At 37.1% G+C, this 15,716-nt stretch overlaps 1 protein-coding gene across 1 annotated transcript; it reads left to right on the top strand.

Annotated features, from left to right (window-relative positions):
* Positions 1–606: 606 nt before the first annotated feature.
* LOC104164729 (ryanodine receptor 2-like) lies at positions 607–12,040 on the top strand (the record flags this gene model as incomplete). The annotated part of the gene is made up of 5 exons (XM_009704162.1): positions 607–771; positions 2,337–2,458; positions 5,437–5,620; positions 6,326–6,461; positions 11,892–12,040. Coding segments are annotated over 5 exons (756 nt in total), but the record flags the coding sequence as incomplete, so codon positions are not given.
* Between the last annotated feature and the right edge of the window lie 3,676 nt (positions 12,041–15,716).

A 15,716-nucleotide genomic window follows, 5' to 3' on the forward strand; every position in this document is an offset into this window, starting at 1 on the left:
CTCTGTAAGACACCAGCTGGACCGACACATCGTCATGCCGTTCTTCTTTTGCAGCGTATCAACACAGAAATGGATTTCTTTTCTCAGGAAATACCGAGCCCGTCGCTGGGCAGCAATGGGCAGTGACAGGTTAGAGGCCATCTCTCTGTGACAGCTGGAAATAAATTGTAGGGAGGTGCTCATCTTTTCCAGGCTGGAAAAACAAACAAACAAACAAAATCCCCAAGAAAAAGCACCTGGAGGTTAATGTGGGTCAGCTAGGGGATTCAGTGTATTTGGTGGTGTTTTGTAAGCTCTTTTGTTTCAGTAATGACAGGTACTGTCAATTACGATCCTGTTTGTTTCCTAGGCAGGTGAAATGAATACACCCGGCTTTCCTAGTTATAATAACCTAGGTGTTTGTGTGGATGGGATCTCTCTCTCTCCATCTTTTCCCTAAATATTTAACTACAAGTTACACTTTTGCCATTTTTTAATCATTTCATTAAGGAAGGATCTCAAATATTCTTTTAGGACCTGTTCTGGACAATTGCCTAGATTCAGTATTTTATGCGAATATTAACATATTGGTTGTTGTTTCTTGTCTGCATTTTTTTTCTTCTTCAGGAAAAGTTGGACATAGGGACAAGAAAAGAGGTGGATGGAATGGGTGCACCTGAAATAAAATATGGAGATTCAATATGCTTCATACAACATGTAGATACAGGCTTATGGCTCACGTACCAGTCTGCTGATGCAAAGTCTGTAAGAATGGGTTCTGTGCAGCGGAAGGTAAGGCTGTAAATAGGAACGCATTTCATTCAGTCACTGGCTGATAGGGTAGGGGGGGAGTGAAGGGAATTACAGGAGACAGTGAATTTCTGGGTTTCAAATATTTTAAGTGTGTCTTTGTTTTATTGTGAAAGGGTTGGGTTTTTTTTCAGTCACATAGTGAAAAGTTACGCAATGTACTGAATTCTTAAACTGAAAGCCAAGCAAAGTGCACGTTAGCTTGTAGACATTAACCCACAAACATTGATAAATTTGGATATACTTGATGTCAAACTAAAATATTAGTATTGGCTTGTAGAATACGCCAAAATTCCTTTCTTCAATGTGCTGTTGTTTGGTTTGAGGACGCTTTTGGTTCAAAGTCTTTTCTTTCCACATTGTGAGCGTATTACCTTTTGGACTGGAATGTTCAAGTCTTGAGCCCTGAGGGATTTCTTCTTTTAAAGTATAACCATGGCCAAGCAGAATGCTAACTCAGCATGATAAAGCAGGAAAAAGATTCTTTTACAACCTGACACAGCTTCCCAAAGCTACGTTTGTGTTAGAGTTTATTGTAAATGTATAACGTTGCAGGAAATTATTTCTCAGCAAGGAAAAAATGTTTTACCCTTCCTTTAAAAAACTAAACTAAAATGAAATGTGATGTTTATCCACAGTGTAGTATTTCCTGTGACTGTTTTACATGCCAAAACTACAAAGCTAGAGCAACGTCTGGTATACTTGGAAGGTCATGCATTGTAATTTTATGCGTGTGTGTGTGTATATGTATATATATAATTTGTCTGTATTATATAAGTGTATATGCATATACACGCATAGATTCTATAAAAATCATATATTTTGGAAACAGAGTTTATATACATGTAAAACTTTTTAGTGATTATAATACTAATACAAGTAACATTTATAATAATTGTAATAAATAATTCTAAAATAATTCAAAGATATATTATTGAAGAATTTAGTAATGTAAGTAATATAAACAGTTTGTGTGTCTGTGTATATGTGTATGTGCATATATGGGAAAAAAACATTTTTACTTAAAATAGTTTAATATATTTATGTAGATTGGATTGAATACCTTCAATGCCATGATAACTAAACGTGAAAAACTATAAGTTATCGGTAGCCACTCAAGGCATAGTCAGAAAAGAAGGCCAATAACATCCTTGGAAACCAGGACCAGTAAAGAATACCAATTTTGACCTTGTCTGTACTTTAGGGACCTGCTGCTGCTTAAAGGAACTATTTTTAAGGTTGACAAAAACAAACAACAAACAAAAACTCTTAGACTTCAGATTATTTTTTTTTTTTCAAAATAAAGTATATTGTTTTCAGAACCTGTGGCTTTGATATTATTATGGCACTGAACCTGCTGGCTCAGTACAAATGTGTACTTGGACACGAGGAAGTAAAGCATGGGACTATCTGGTTTTAATCAAATTATTTATTTTTGTATGTTATTTCATCATTTCCTAGCCTGCCTTACTATGTGAGTTTTCATACTTCTTATTTGTGAATAATGTTTCATTTACCTGTGACTGCTTTTTATTTTTGTATTACAGGCAATAATGCACCATGAAGGTCACATGGATGATGGTTTAACATTGTCCAGATCTCAGAATGAAGAATCCCGTACAGCACGTGTCATCCGCAGTACAGTCTTCCTTTTCAACAGGTTTATAAGGTGTGCTTTTAAAATGGTCTTTTCATCCCTTTTCTTTTTCTTCCTCTTTTATTGTATTCAAAGTGGCCATTAACAAAACAGTGAACAGTTTAGCCCTCAGAAAAAACAGATGAACGGTTCTGAAACCAGACTTTATGCCAATTCTTTATGTGTTATCAGCAGAGATGTGCCTTGAGAGGTAATGGTCAGTTTCTTTTCTCTATCTTCTAATATTACGTTATTGTTCAACCTTGATTTGAATGCATAAACGGACTGAAAATGCAAACAAACCATAACATAGAGATTTTTGCCTTGCCAAAATTTGCTCTAAGTCATGCGATGCATCATTTAGCTCTTTTCTAAGTATGGTTTTTAAAAGTGCTCTTCTTGAAACACCTGGAGGAAGGAGATAACTGTGTAACTACAAACTTGCACAAGACACAAATATACTGAAGAAGTTCATAGTCTCAAGAAAAAGCTTTTCTTAAGAGTATGAAATGACACCTTCTTTCTGCCCTCCCGTTACACTTTGCTTATTTGTTCCCTTGTAATGCTTCTTTTTTCTTTAATATTTTGCAACATATACAATGTTTTATTTTACAGTATTTTAGCCATTTAAAATGATTTATGCAATTTGCATTTATCTTCCTACTCCAAATGTCCTTCTAAATAACACTGGTAAAATGCTAATTCTCAAATGTTTGTGATTTCAGTAGCTGATGAAAAGCCCCTCTCATCAGTGCATCTGGCATTAGAAAAAGGATGTTAGGCAATAAGATTATACGGAGTGATAAGAATTTAATAGGAACTCATTTGTCACAAGAGAAGACAATGTGGGAGATGGCAACCTGAAGCAACCATGTCCTAAATCAGTGCACAGCCAAAGACATAGACACGTCAATTTGTTCAAAAACATTTACCCACGTACTTAACTAACAACAGAGAAAAACGCCTGTCTGGAGAATCACCTACTGTATGACATTTAAAATACAAAAGAAAAGCAAGTCCTAGGTCACTTTGTAAATAATACATTTTCTTAGAAACTTCTAAGAATGCCATAAAAGATAAGGACAGAGAAAGGCAATTTAATGATAAGGTTTCACAAATCAAGGTACTGCTAAATTACAGTGGAGATTTTTGTGGAGTGCACAGGGAGTCCAAGGTAGTGTTTAACAATTTAATTTTGGCAGAATGTTACTCCAAGAAGAAAAAGCTGAATTGGAGAAGATCAAAACTATTCTCATGTGTGCGCTCCAGTTCTTTCCCACGAAGTCAGTAGAAAAATTGCACTTCAGATAATGTACTCACAATAAAAATTGAGTTTTAAAGATAACTTTTGTAGCTATTTTTTCGAAACATTGCATTATTTGTTCTAAGAGTTTTCTGTTATTCAACAGTAAATAGTCCTACTGAATTCATAATGTTTCCTAAATTTAGAAGTTTTCCACCCGTAGTTTCATCTCACCATTTGAGATGAAAATACAGTGACATGCCAGTTAAAAAAATAAAAACCGAAACCAGAACAAAACCAAACCAACCAACCAACCAACAACCCTTTCTCCCTGCTCCCCCAAATACTTGTCACTGTTGCGTTAATCCAGCAAAAAGCAGAGTATAAAATGGGGCTTCTGCTCTATATCATGGCCTGGAGAGGAATCCTGGGAGCCCGCAGGGTGCTGTGCCGCTCGGGAGAGAGGACTACAGCCGTGGGTAGGGTTGCTGGAGACCTTTGGTGCCTCTAAGGAAAGAAAAGAGGGAGATGAGCCTGTGTGGAGATGGCGGGGCTCCTCTGTCTGCTGAAGCTCGGTGGTCTTTAGGTCAGCATAAATGGAGCACCGTTGAAAACAAAAAGGACTTCTTTGCTACATAGCTGGATTTTACTCAAAAATATGCTAGCAAAAAAAACCTTTTTATGATGGTGGAATTGAGAATGAGTCAAAAGAGAAATCATGAGTGTCAAATAAGCCCCCTGCTGCATCCCACCAGGGTGGTCCCTTCCCTTCAGGGCTGCTCCTCTCCCAGCCCTTCAAGGCCCTGGCTGGCTCCTGCAGAGTTTCAGGATCCTCTGGATCTTTCCCTCCTCCCTGAGGATGGGTGCCATGTTTGCAGGCCCTCAGCACCCCTGGTTTCTCTGGCCCTTCTGGCCCTTCCTGCTCCTTCCAGACGGTTCTGGTGAGCCTCAGGCAGCCCCCCTGCCTGGCCCTGGTCCACCACTGCCTTCCTGAGGGGAGCCGAGGAGGTGTGAGGGAAAGCCCTTGCCATGGCGCTGGTGACATCTCAGCTGCTACAGCCACCTTTCAAAAAAGATGAGGTTTAAATGGAGGAGAAAGGGTATATCAAGGGTCTGGAAAGCGCAGCACTGAGTTAAAATTAGTTGATGGCGTTTGTTGGGGATTCAGCTAAGCAAGGGGCAGGTGGATGAGAACAGTCTGCCCCCAACTTCCAGGAGATGATGGTCATAGACTACAGCAAGGCCAAGCTTCAGTTGCATATCAGGGAAACAGAAAGGCTAATGAAGGGCTGGGACAGAGTGTGTGGAAAAGCTGCGTCTTCCAGTGCTGAAGATGGCTTAAGAACAGGTTAGAGAGATTCTTGAGAGCCTATATGGACTAGCTGAGCCCGCTTTGGCACCGTAGGACTGGTTCTTTGATTTCTGTCCATTCCAGCCTCATGATGCTTTCAACAGGTTTACAATAACTTCTCTTCGTCTTTTGGTCTGCCTCTGATACTGCTAAATATGTAGGTAGAATATTAAAATGTGTTTTCTGGATTTCAAAAAAATTTAAGAGAAGCAACATTTTTGCTGCTTCCAGTTTATGTTTGGGAAGGGAGGGGTGGATCATTAAGAGGAGAATGGGGCAGACATAAATCATTTTTGAGAAGTTGCATAGCTGTCAGAAAATGCACTGAGCTTTGGCATCTAAAGAAACTTTGCTTTTGAACCAATAAAGTGTTTAAGAGATATTTTCCAATACTCATGAGACTGCATCTTCTTGTAGGGGCCTGGATGCTCTCAGCAAGAAAGCGAAGTCTTCCACTGTTGACTTGCCTATCGAGTCGGTCAGCCTGAGCCTGCAGGACTTGATTGGCTACTTTCACCCCCCTGATGAACATTTGGAGCATGAAAACAAACAAAACAGGCTCCGAGCGCTGAAGAATCGCCAGAACCTCTTCCAGGAAGAGGTATTTCTCTCAGTTTTACTCCTGATTTTTGACCATATTGTCTGCAAGTATTCTTTTGCACTGCCTGTACTGTTGGTGTGTAATCTGGAGTATCTTTGCAGTGGTTTTTTTTTTGTCCTGTAAGAGTCAAACTATTTGCTACATTTATAATCTGTTAGTTTTCCTATATATTTAAAGAAATACATTTAAAGTCTTATTTCCTTTTCCTTTTTTAAAAAAATTAGATATTAATATGACCTTGTGCCCTGAATTCTAACCATAATTTACTCCTTATGTGTGAATTAGTTTCTTCTGTTATAGTTTAATCTCTTGATGCAGAAGGCTGTTTTGGTTTAATAAGCATGCTTTAAATATTTTTAGTATTGTCTGTTATTTCTCTGGTAGTGATAGTTGCCTGTACTTAGTCAAATGCCTAAATGCCTTCCAGAATACAAACTTGCCTAAAATTATGTCTGGAATACTGTTTATTTTTTGTTTTATTTTGACCATCCTAAATGGTAAATTTTTATTATCACAGTCCAGGGAAACTTTTCTATAGGGATTGCTTGTTTGACTCCACTTGTCTGACTCCATATATACGTTCTTGTGTTTCGCATATCCTGCCTTTCATGTTTTGTTTTCTTAGATTTCTGAAAATCTTAGGTGTTTACACCTAAACAATACTTTTTTTTTTTTGTCTGACAATCTGAGCCTTTCCATTTTTAGGGTATGATCAACCTTGTTCTTGAATGTATTGATCGCTTGAATGTATACAGCAGTGCAGCTCATTTTGCAGATGTAGCTGGAAAGGAAGCTGGAGAAGCATGGAAATCTATTCTGAATTCTTTGTATGAATTACTAGGTAAGACATATTATGGGTTACTTGGATTGTGTTAGCTCAAAATAATACTCAGATGAAAAGAAACACGTACCTGCTTTAGTATAGAAGAATTTCCACTGTGTAGAAATTTAGCATACAACTTAAGCAAAATGTTTGCATTTCAAGGTCCTTGCGTGTGCTTAAGAATAAAATACACTGAAAACACTCAAATAATGTAATTTTTCTATTACTATTTATTACGATAAATAACATGTTTCTCACTTCGATTAAATGATTGTTTGCTTTTTCATATCATCATATGGCTGATGTATCTTGTATACTGCCCAAAAATGTGTGAACAAAATATATGTGAATAGGTCATTCCTGTGTTAAGGAGCCGTGACATTGTGGTCAGTTCTATAGAAGTCTATGATTTTTCACACATTTGGCTGCAGAACTGCAGCATAAATCTAAAGCTTCTATAACCAAACCCCCTCTTACTAGACGAGTGACTCCAGCATTATGCTAGTGTACAGTGTGCCGTGGAAAGGAACGCTCTTGTAGATGCAATGTATCATAATGGTCTTGTCCACCTCCACCTGCAGTCACTGAAAATCTCGTAATACCTTCTGTAGGTATCTAAGTGTTGGTTGGTGTCCTGGTCAAATTTCTATTTAGGTAGTAGCAATTAATTGCCTGATTTGTTTGCTCAGCAATTTGGATTGCACATGCTATTTGTGTTCTACTATGACTCGTTATATAGGGTTATTAATCCACCACTGTAGCTACAGGCATCTTCACTCCTGCTGAGTTCTTAATTGTCTACAAAAGGAAATTTTACTGCCTAAGAGACCGTTTTGTCAGTTCCTTGCTCCTCTGTCATCAGATTTTCTCGGTGCCATAAGTAAGCCTAGATAATAACATAAACATTGACCATAAGTGACGGAGGACACTGCCATTAAGCAGTCCTTTGTGCAGGCTGCATACGTGTGCCTGGGCCGCTTGCTTTCTGTGACACACCAGCTCTCCAACGTGAGGGCCTGCTTGCCTTGCAACTTGCACGTGTTTTTGTCCAAACTCAAAGTTTTGCCAAGTCCTCATGCAGGATTGTTCTCTTCCTTTCCAGTAAAACATAAAGCATTTTATATATCATTTATACTAAATCTCACTTGTGAAAAATTTGGTATTGGAAAAGTATACAAGTAGTGTTATGTTATACATCAATTCCATTAAAAACTCCACAACTGAATATTGAGTTTGTAAAATGAAGTGAGTCGAAGTGGTTAGGAGGTGCCCAGATGAATGTAACATGTATATTACTAATTGGCTCTCTGTGGGTATGCATTGCGAAATGAGATCACATACCAGTTTTTCTACAAGGCCCATTCCTTCCTTAGTGGTCGTTTATTATTGGTACTTAAAATACTTAGTTTTCTCTTTGCCACTCAGTGTGTGGCATTGAACCTTATTTATTGTGAGCCTTTTGAGTCATGTTTGGAAAACAAAGCTATTATCCTGGAGTTCTTTTGTGCCATTTATGATTAGTAATCTGAATAATTAGAACTGTTACTAAGTGTTCTGTTGGAAACTTCTGCAATAAGGCAAATAGAAGGTATTATTTCCGATTCACCAAGAAGAACAGATACAGGGACAAATTTAGGTAAAAAGATTCCATCAGTGCTAGTTCCCAAATTAAGAGCTGTGGGATCTGACCTTTTTTCAGAATATTCAGCGGTATTTCATGTGTGCAAGGCATACTGAAAACTTGCATTCCTCCAAATTCAGAGGCACAGAAAATGAAGTTTTAATGGCATGCCTCACTTCACATAAACTCTCCTTACTACCCAACAGCAAAGTGAGGCAACTGAGGCAGGAGTTCTGTATATAGTACTGTTACAAAGTTTTTCCATAGTCAGAGTAGGTTCATCATCTTGTGCTCCTGAGGGAGAAATTAATCTTGGGGGGGGGGGGGGGGGTGGGGAAGATAAGGATATCCAGCATATGGTGCACAGCCCTTGATAAAACCAGTGAGGTGCTTCTGTCTGGCCCACTACCTTTTCCGTCGGAGGAAATAGAAGTTGACGAAGTAAATATCCTTGGGACAACCAGAAGCCTTCTCCCACGATCTCTCAGAGCAAAGAACGAGGTAACTGGACGGTGGTTGCTCTCACCTAACCACCGGCCGTCAGGGTCAAAGGTGGTTCCTGGGGCTGTGATTCTGGCTGAGGAGCTGCTGAGATCTACCACCTCGATGTGGTTGAAGATCAGTGCATGATGCATATGCACAGGTTGGAAGGGTGACCAGAAGTGGCGTTTCCTAACATTAGACTGGTAGATTTTATGAACATTATAAGGTAATGCTAATGGTTTTGGTTTTGATTTCCATGGTTTCTATAGTTGTAAGCTAAATACTCCATTTATACACCTCTCTCCAGTTCCGTAACTTGCAGCGCCGTGACAGTGAGTCAGCATGCGGGTCAAAAGCAGGACTGAAACTTCAGATACATCAGGCTGCTTTGATTTCAACTAAGAGTAATTTGTAACAATGGTACGCTGTTGTCCTTTGTGTTGGTTGGGGGATGGCTGCTTGTCCAACCCTGAGATAAAAAGATCATCTAGAAGGAACGCTGGTAAAAATTTGACATCTTAATCTCTTTCAGCTCATACATGCCCACTAAGTAAAGTGAATCTGCTGTAGGCTTGTTTTTTTTTTTTTTTTTTAAAGGTGATTATTTCATGTATGCAAATGGTAGTTATTTGATTTATTAAGAATCAATTAAAGAAGTTGTGGCAGGAATTATAAACATTTAAAAGTATCTGGACTAAGTCCAGAGAGCTAATGTCTCAATGAAATAAGCTGATGACCTTTTAGAGTGTAGACGATGGAGTATAAATGTTTGCAGTTGGGTTATTCATAAATGTAGGGGAGTGTTGAAGTTTTGTAAGAGTTTAGTTTGTTCTATCTCTTGTTACATTAAGCACAGCTCAGACTGGAGGAAGTAGTGGCTTGATTGCTGCATCATTTCTCCAAGTCTGAAATTTCCAGTTGACAAGGCCAGAAAATTCATTCTGAAAGAGTCCACTTGTCCTGTACCAAGTTTTGCTTCTGTGGACTTGTTGTGAGGAGAACAGTGCGCAAGCTTTTGTTGACTTCCCAGTCTCCGTGCCCCTCCTGCCCCTTTACATTACTTCCCTAACTGCATTATCTTCTGGCGGCTAAAGCTTAAGAAACCAGGCTTTGATCTGGCTATAATGAATTTGTACGTTGCTCTGTTCTGAATAATGCCGGAGCTGTACGGTAATTGCATGGATGACAAATGGATATTGCTTGCTCAGTCTTGCTTCAACAAACAGTACTTTGTTTTTGAGTCTGCACATGAATAAAAGTAAACTGTGATGCTGGAATTCATGGCTTTTATCACGTCACTGACACTGTGGTACATTTCACTGTGACAAGAATGGAGTCATTTAGACTGTGAGTTGAGACTGGATACTATCGCATATAAAAATCATAGAATCATAGAATGGTTTGGGTCCTAAGAGGCCTTTAAAGATCATCTTAGTCCAACCACCCTCATCATAAAAAATTCCTTCCTTATATTCAATCTAAATCTACCCTCTCTCAATTTAAAATGATTGCCATATGTCTACTAAGGCATCCTTCCTTCCTCTGTTACAAATACAGGCAGTCACTCTGAACTTGTATTTTCTCCTTTTGTATCACCAAAGAATGCACAGGAGTATATGTAATGATGTGACTTTAATGTCTGACTTACCACATCCTATTTTTATTTTTTTAAAAATGGGATGCTAGTCTTGCTCAGAGTAGTGGGCAATAAAAGAAGCAACTGTTGGATGTTGGGTTTTGTTTTCAGTGTTAAGTGGCTGTGTGCCTCATTCAATGCACAACTTTAACCACTGAATACTAACCTTTCACAAACGTCTGCTGAGCTGCATTTATGAAACCATCTATGTCTTATTACTGTTAATGAAGTTAAGTTTATTGATGTCATGTTAAGCAATGAACTATTGCTGCCTTCATTTTATGTTCGTACCTGAAGCATAGTGGGATTACGTGGCTTGCCTATAACCAGTAAAAAAAGTCACTTACAGGAACAGGTGTTACTTAGTTCTCATCTGTGTCTTTTAACAAGATGCTCCTCCTCTTATGATTCCCAAGTATTTTCAAATAACTATGGTTATGGTTAATTAACTATGTAAGATTTCAGGGTATAGATTTTTTTATCATATAATATAGCAAGTGAAAGGTTGGTTGGTTTGTTTGTTTTGCTCGTTAGGGCTTGGGGTTTTTTTTGTTTGGTTTGGTTTTTTGTTTGGAGGTTTTTGTTGTTTGTTTGGGGTTTTTTTTGGCTATGAAGCAATTGGATTGTGATCTCTTTCCTTATGATACAGATTTGTCAGTGCAGTGACTTGTTTGCAACTAACTCCAAGATTGCTTTTCCCCTTTTCAGATACTATTTCATATCATATTTATGTCACATGTCTGTAAGTTTAACCTTTTATAAATGAAACAACATAAAACCACAGTTGCAATATAATACAGTGAATTTCTGCAGCAATAAACCACAAATTTTTAAGAGGCTGTTGCCACTTAGCATGACCAACAGTCTCTGCTACTGAAAATAACTATAGAAATTTCAGGTTGAAATAATTTGTTGGCAGAATTGGAAAACAATCTTAAGAAAAGCAGTTTGCACTGTTCCACACACCAAACAGAAACGTTAGTGCTTCACTCTTTTTTTGGGGTAGAACAGATGCTTCTCTGAGAGCTCGTACATGTGCACATACATGCAAACGCACGCATTCCAGGCCAGGCCAGGCTTCTGGGTGCCTGCAGTGCTCGGTGAGATTTCTGGGCAGATATACCCACCAAGTCAGTGCATGCATTCTGTCTACTTCAATCTTCAGCTTAAAGCACGAGGCTGAAACAGTTCCAAACCAGTTACTTCCTCCCTACGACCATGTCAAAAGTATGACAAACAGTTCTTGGACATCTATCTTGTTTTAGTTCCTATGATTCTTGAACAAAGGTATTGTATCAATAGAAAATAATTTACATTCGTCATCTATGTTACTGGCTTCACATTCTGATTTTCCAGTGTTTCCTGTCATTACAAGAATACTGTTTTACAGAAATTTGTTTTTACGGTAGCAGCTGACTTTTGTGGTGTCAGTGCTGGTTACTTCATGTAGAGCATTTTTCAGAGATTATTGAGGTGATTGTGAAGCCAAAATAATTCAAATACCTTAAAGGTCAATTTAATGCCAAAGGTATTACTTATGCTTCAATCTAACGATCACTCACGTTACTTAAATTTAAATCAAAACCATTAATAAATATTAAGAATCTATCTTTACTGGATCCCTCTGGCAAGACAAGACAGGGATTCTTTTAATTTAAATGGATTTATAATTGTGGTTTAATTTTTTTTCTCTCTTTTTTTCCAATAGCGGCTCTGATTCGAGGGAATCGTAAAAACTGTGCTCAATTTTCTGGATCTCTTGATTGGCTGATCAGCAGATTAGAAAGACTGGAAGCCTCTTCTGGTATGCTTTTTAGTATTTCAACTTCCTTATTTGACCAGTTTTTCATTCTTTAAAACTAGCAATACACTGTTCAGTCTAATTATCATAAAGTTCTTGCTATGAGAACTAGTTCTTGCTATAAATTATATTAATAAAGTGAGATTTATATTTGTAACATTTTTACATGTTGATCTCAGTTGTAGTTCTGGCAGTCTTTCCTTTTCCTTGACCAATTGGTTGTAATGTTACCTTTTAATTTGGGCAAACAAACCATTTGGTGAAACAGTTGTTCTACAGATTCAGTTGTGTTAAGTTGCTTTCTCTCTAATTCTAGTACCTTCCCTTCCCTTTTCTTTGGAAGTCTGCATGTTTTTCAGGATTTGTGTCAAACAAAATGTAATAATAACCGTATGGAATGGATGTAATTTGTCTCTTGTTGAAGGACTGTAGTGGTAATATAGGGAAGCTCATGTATTCTACTTGAGTGTGTGTAACAGCTGGGTCTTCAGAAAATACCTATACGTTTGCATGTAACAGTGTTACCTCTGTAATACCTACACATTCCCTTTTTAATCACCTCTCTCACTCCCGAGGTCTGAATTTCTGTTCGAAGTTAACAGGCCTGAAACACCTTTATGATTTGAGAATCTGGGAATTCTGTCTCACTTTAGACACAAATTCTTTAAGTTAGCTTATTTATTTTCTTTGTTGTTACCTAATGACTTACCTTCCTCCTGAACCACTATGTTAACCCCTTAGTGTCTATGAGACGCAATTAGTCTCTGTGTTGCTCAAAGTGAAAGTAAATAAAGTTATGCTGAGCTCTACTGTACTTCTCACTGAAATGCTCATCCTGGACTTTGTTTCCTTGGATGCAATCTGTTCTCCATAAACCTACTCTGCTAACCAAATACATTGTATTTTAAAGTTTCCAATGGATTTTTTAAAAAAAATATTGCAACTAAACTTCATCAAAAAAACTCTTTGGACTATATTGGAAAAATACACTTTTTGAGCAGAAGAAGAAATAAGTAGTGTGAACACTGCACATTAGGTGAATGTAAATAATATCTTAAGAATTTCTCTTGTGTACTTCTTTACTGTCTTAAACGTAGTTATTAGCATGACTGTAGTCTGTAACAGGACCTTAAAGGTCATTATCTGGATTACTACATTTGGCGTGTGCTTTTTAAAAAAAAAAAAAAGTCTTCAATACTTCCTAGAATAATTATTTTGTGTTTTTTTAAACAATACTACTCTATTTTCTTTAAAAGTAGATGTTTGAAACATGCCAATGTAGTTTGATGTTGTAAACAGATGGTAGACAAGTCTCATTGCACTAAAGAACCTCTGCTAAATCTATCTCAAAGTTACTGAAGAGATGCTAGGACTGTGTTTATGCAATTAATAGTGTTGATTTCATGGCTGATACTTGAGTCTCTTGCCCCATTTTACTGATATATATATACAACCTTTTTTTCTTACATGAAGATTTAATTAGTGTTCTTTTCACCATAAAAATATTCCAGAATGTTGTCATCGAGGCATCTGAACAGTAGACAGTAATCAAACTTGGACCCAGCAGCTAACAAATGAGATGCAAATAGAGTGATTAGTTCTGGACTCCAAAGACTGATTTTTTGACTCTTTTCAAGCATGCTTTTCATGATGGTGATTACTTAAAGATCAAAACCCAAAGTAATACTGTCGTACTGTTGGTAAGAAATGTCACTGCAGCCTGATTTACACCCCCTCTTCATTTTTCAAGTTTAGTAAAAGTATTTATTGGAATTAAAAAAATACGCGTAGCGTAAGGCCAGTGTTCTAAATTTTATTCTTACCAATGTAATACTACTTGGAGTTCTATAGGTTACAGCAGTAACTGAGAACATGGATCTAACAGGGTGAGATCTTTTAATATCTGATTTGCCAATTAAGTGATTCATAGGAGATGAGAATAAAGAAATTATGAAAAAGGTCAAATAAGAAAAATGTTTACAGCTCCTTACAGAAAGCTCTATTTCTCATGTGCACTAGACAGAAAAGTTAAATACCAAGCAGGAGCTCCAAGTCTAAATTAAGCTCTTATACCTGATAAGGAATTTGCCTTGCAAATTATTCTGCCCTGTAACTAAAAGTGAAGAGAGAAATATAGAAATATATATAATACAGATTGGATGAGTTGTGCATGTAATGCTTGGTAATGTTAACATATGAAATAATAATGCAGTGAAAGCCATTTTGGTTTGAGACCTTTCAACTTTTTACATAGGTCATTAACTTAATCTAGATGCATTTTTATTTTTTTTTGCAATTACACAAATCTTAAGTTGCACTACTAGGAGAAACCACTAAATGTTTGTAAGAAATGTATTTGGAATATACCTTCTGATATAGAAGTTGAGAAAATTGTATGTTTTAAGTCAATAATAAATAAAAAATAATCCTGTGAAGAGAAGAATTGTAAACAACCAAAAAACTAAAGACAATTTTGTAATGCTTGTGCTACCACAGGCAATCTCAATTTCAATAGTTTGTTTCTTTTTTTAATAAATGTTAATGTTAATGTACTTCTATTTTATATTTTTTCTTTGTAATTTGACTATAAGAACATTGCAGTATAAATATTTGTGATGTCCTGTTTAATTTGTATTAATCTTCAATGCTCAGAATTCTAGTCCAGCCAATTTAATAAATCCCTTCTATTAAATGTAATAATAGTTTTACTGTAGTACCAGCTCGAGATTTGTCTTAACCTGTCTCTTTTTTTTTTACTGCCTAGTTCTAGCTGCTGTAATTGATATCCCTTGTCTGATATTCTTTGAACTTCTGTTTCTGGTTCACGTTTATCTTTCCGCAGTAAGTGTAGATATCATGGTGGATTTCAGGAGCTGATTATTAATAGCACATGGAAGGTATTTTGAATCCACTGCAGGAAGAGCAACAGAATTGAAAAATAATCAATGTGTAGTGATGGCTGTGTTCAAAATTTTTACTGTCTTTTTTTTCATCACTTTGTACGTCATGTGTGCTTTGCTTTGTCATTACTATTAATACATATAATTTCCCCTCCCTCCCCTCTTCTGTTCTCTGCTCTCACCCAGCTGGAGCCATTTCAGAGTTACACGCTAAGAAATGTTTTTCAGTTGCAGTTGTGACTGTTTTGCGTTATGTATAACATTCGTTACTGTTTTGTTGGAAGATGGCCTCTTGAGAGTCTTTCAAGCCTTATTTTCTGTAATTACGCTACGCTAAGTTCACAAGGCAGGAAGGTTTGTAGTCAGACTAATGGGCAGGATAGTTACAACAACAGTGAGAACAATGTAACACACCTTTCTGGTTATGTACTTGTAGTTTATTCCAATCATCTTGTTATTTTAGCGCTGTGTGTGATTTCATGAGCTGGATGGAACATAATAATTTTCTTTTCAGTAATAATTTTTCATTGATTACAGAGTTGTCCTCGGGAATTAAAATTTCCTTCCCCATCCTGTTCTTCCCACTCCTGAATCATACTTCTGCCACAGATAGATGTGTCCTTGGATTCACTGACATCTTAAGGGAGGAATGCCAGGAAAGGAAGATGTCCCCCATTGTAAAAGTTCTTTGGTTTATATTAGACTACAAGACATTTGAAAAGAAATGTCACAGGCATAGCTCAGTGATTCTCATCAGCCTTTTACCGTGACATTAACACATGAGAAAAACTCCTGCTATTGCTGAGTATCCCAAGTAAAACTGGGAGTTGTC

This window comes from Cariama cristata, unplaced genomic scaffold (genome assembly GCF_000690535.1).
Source record: "Cariama cristata isolate BGI_N322 unplaced genomic scaffold, ASM69053v1 scaffold867, whole genome shotgun sequence".
In the NCBI taxonomy this organism is placed as follows: Eukaryota; Metazoa; Chordata; class Aves; order Cariamiformes; family Cariamidae; genus Cariama; species Cariama cristata.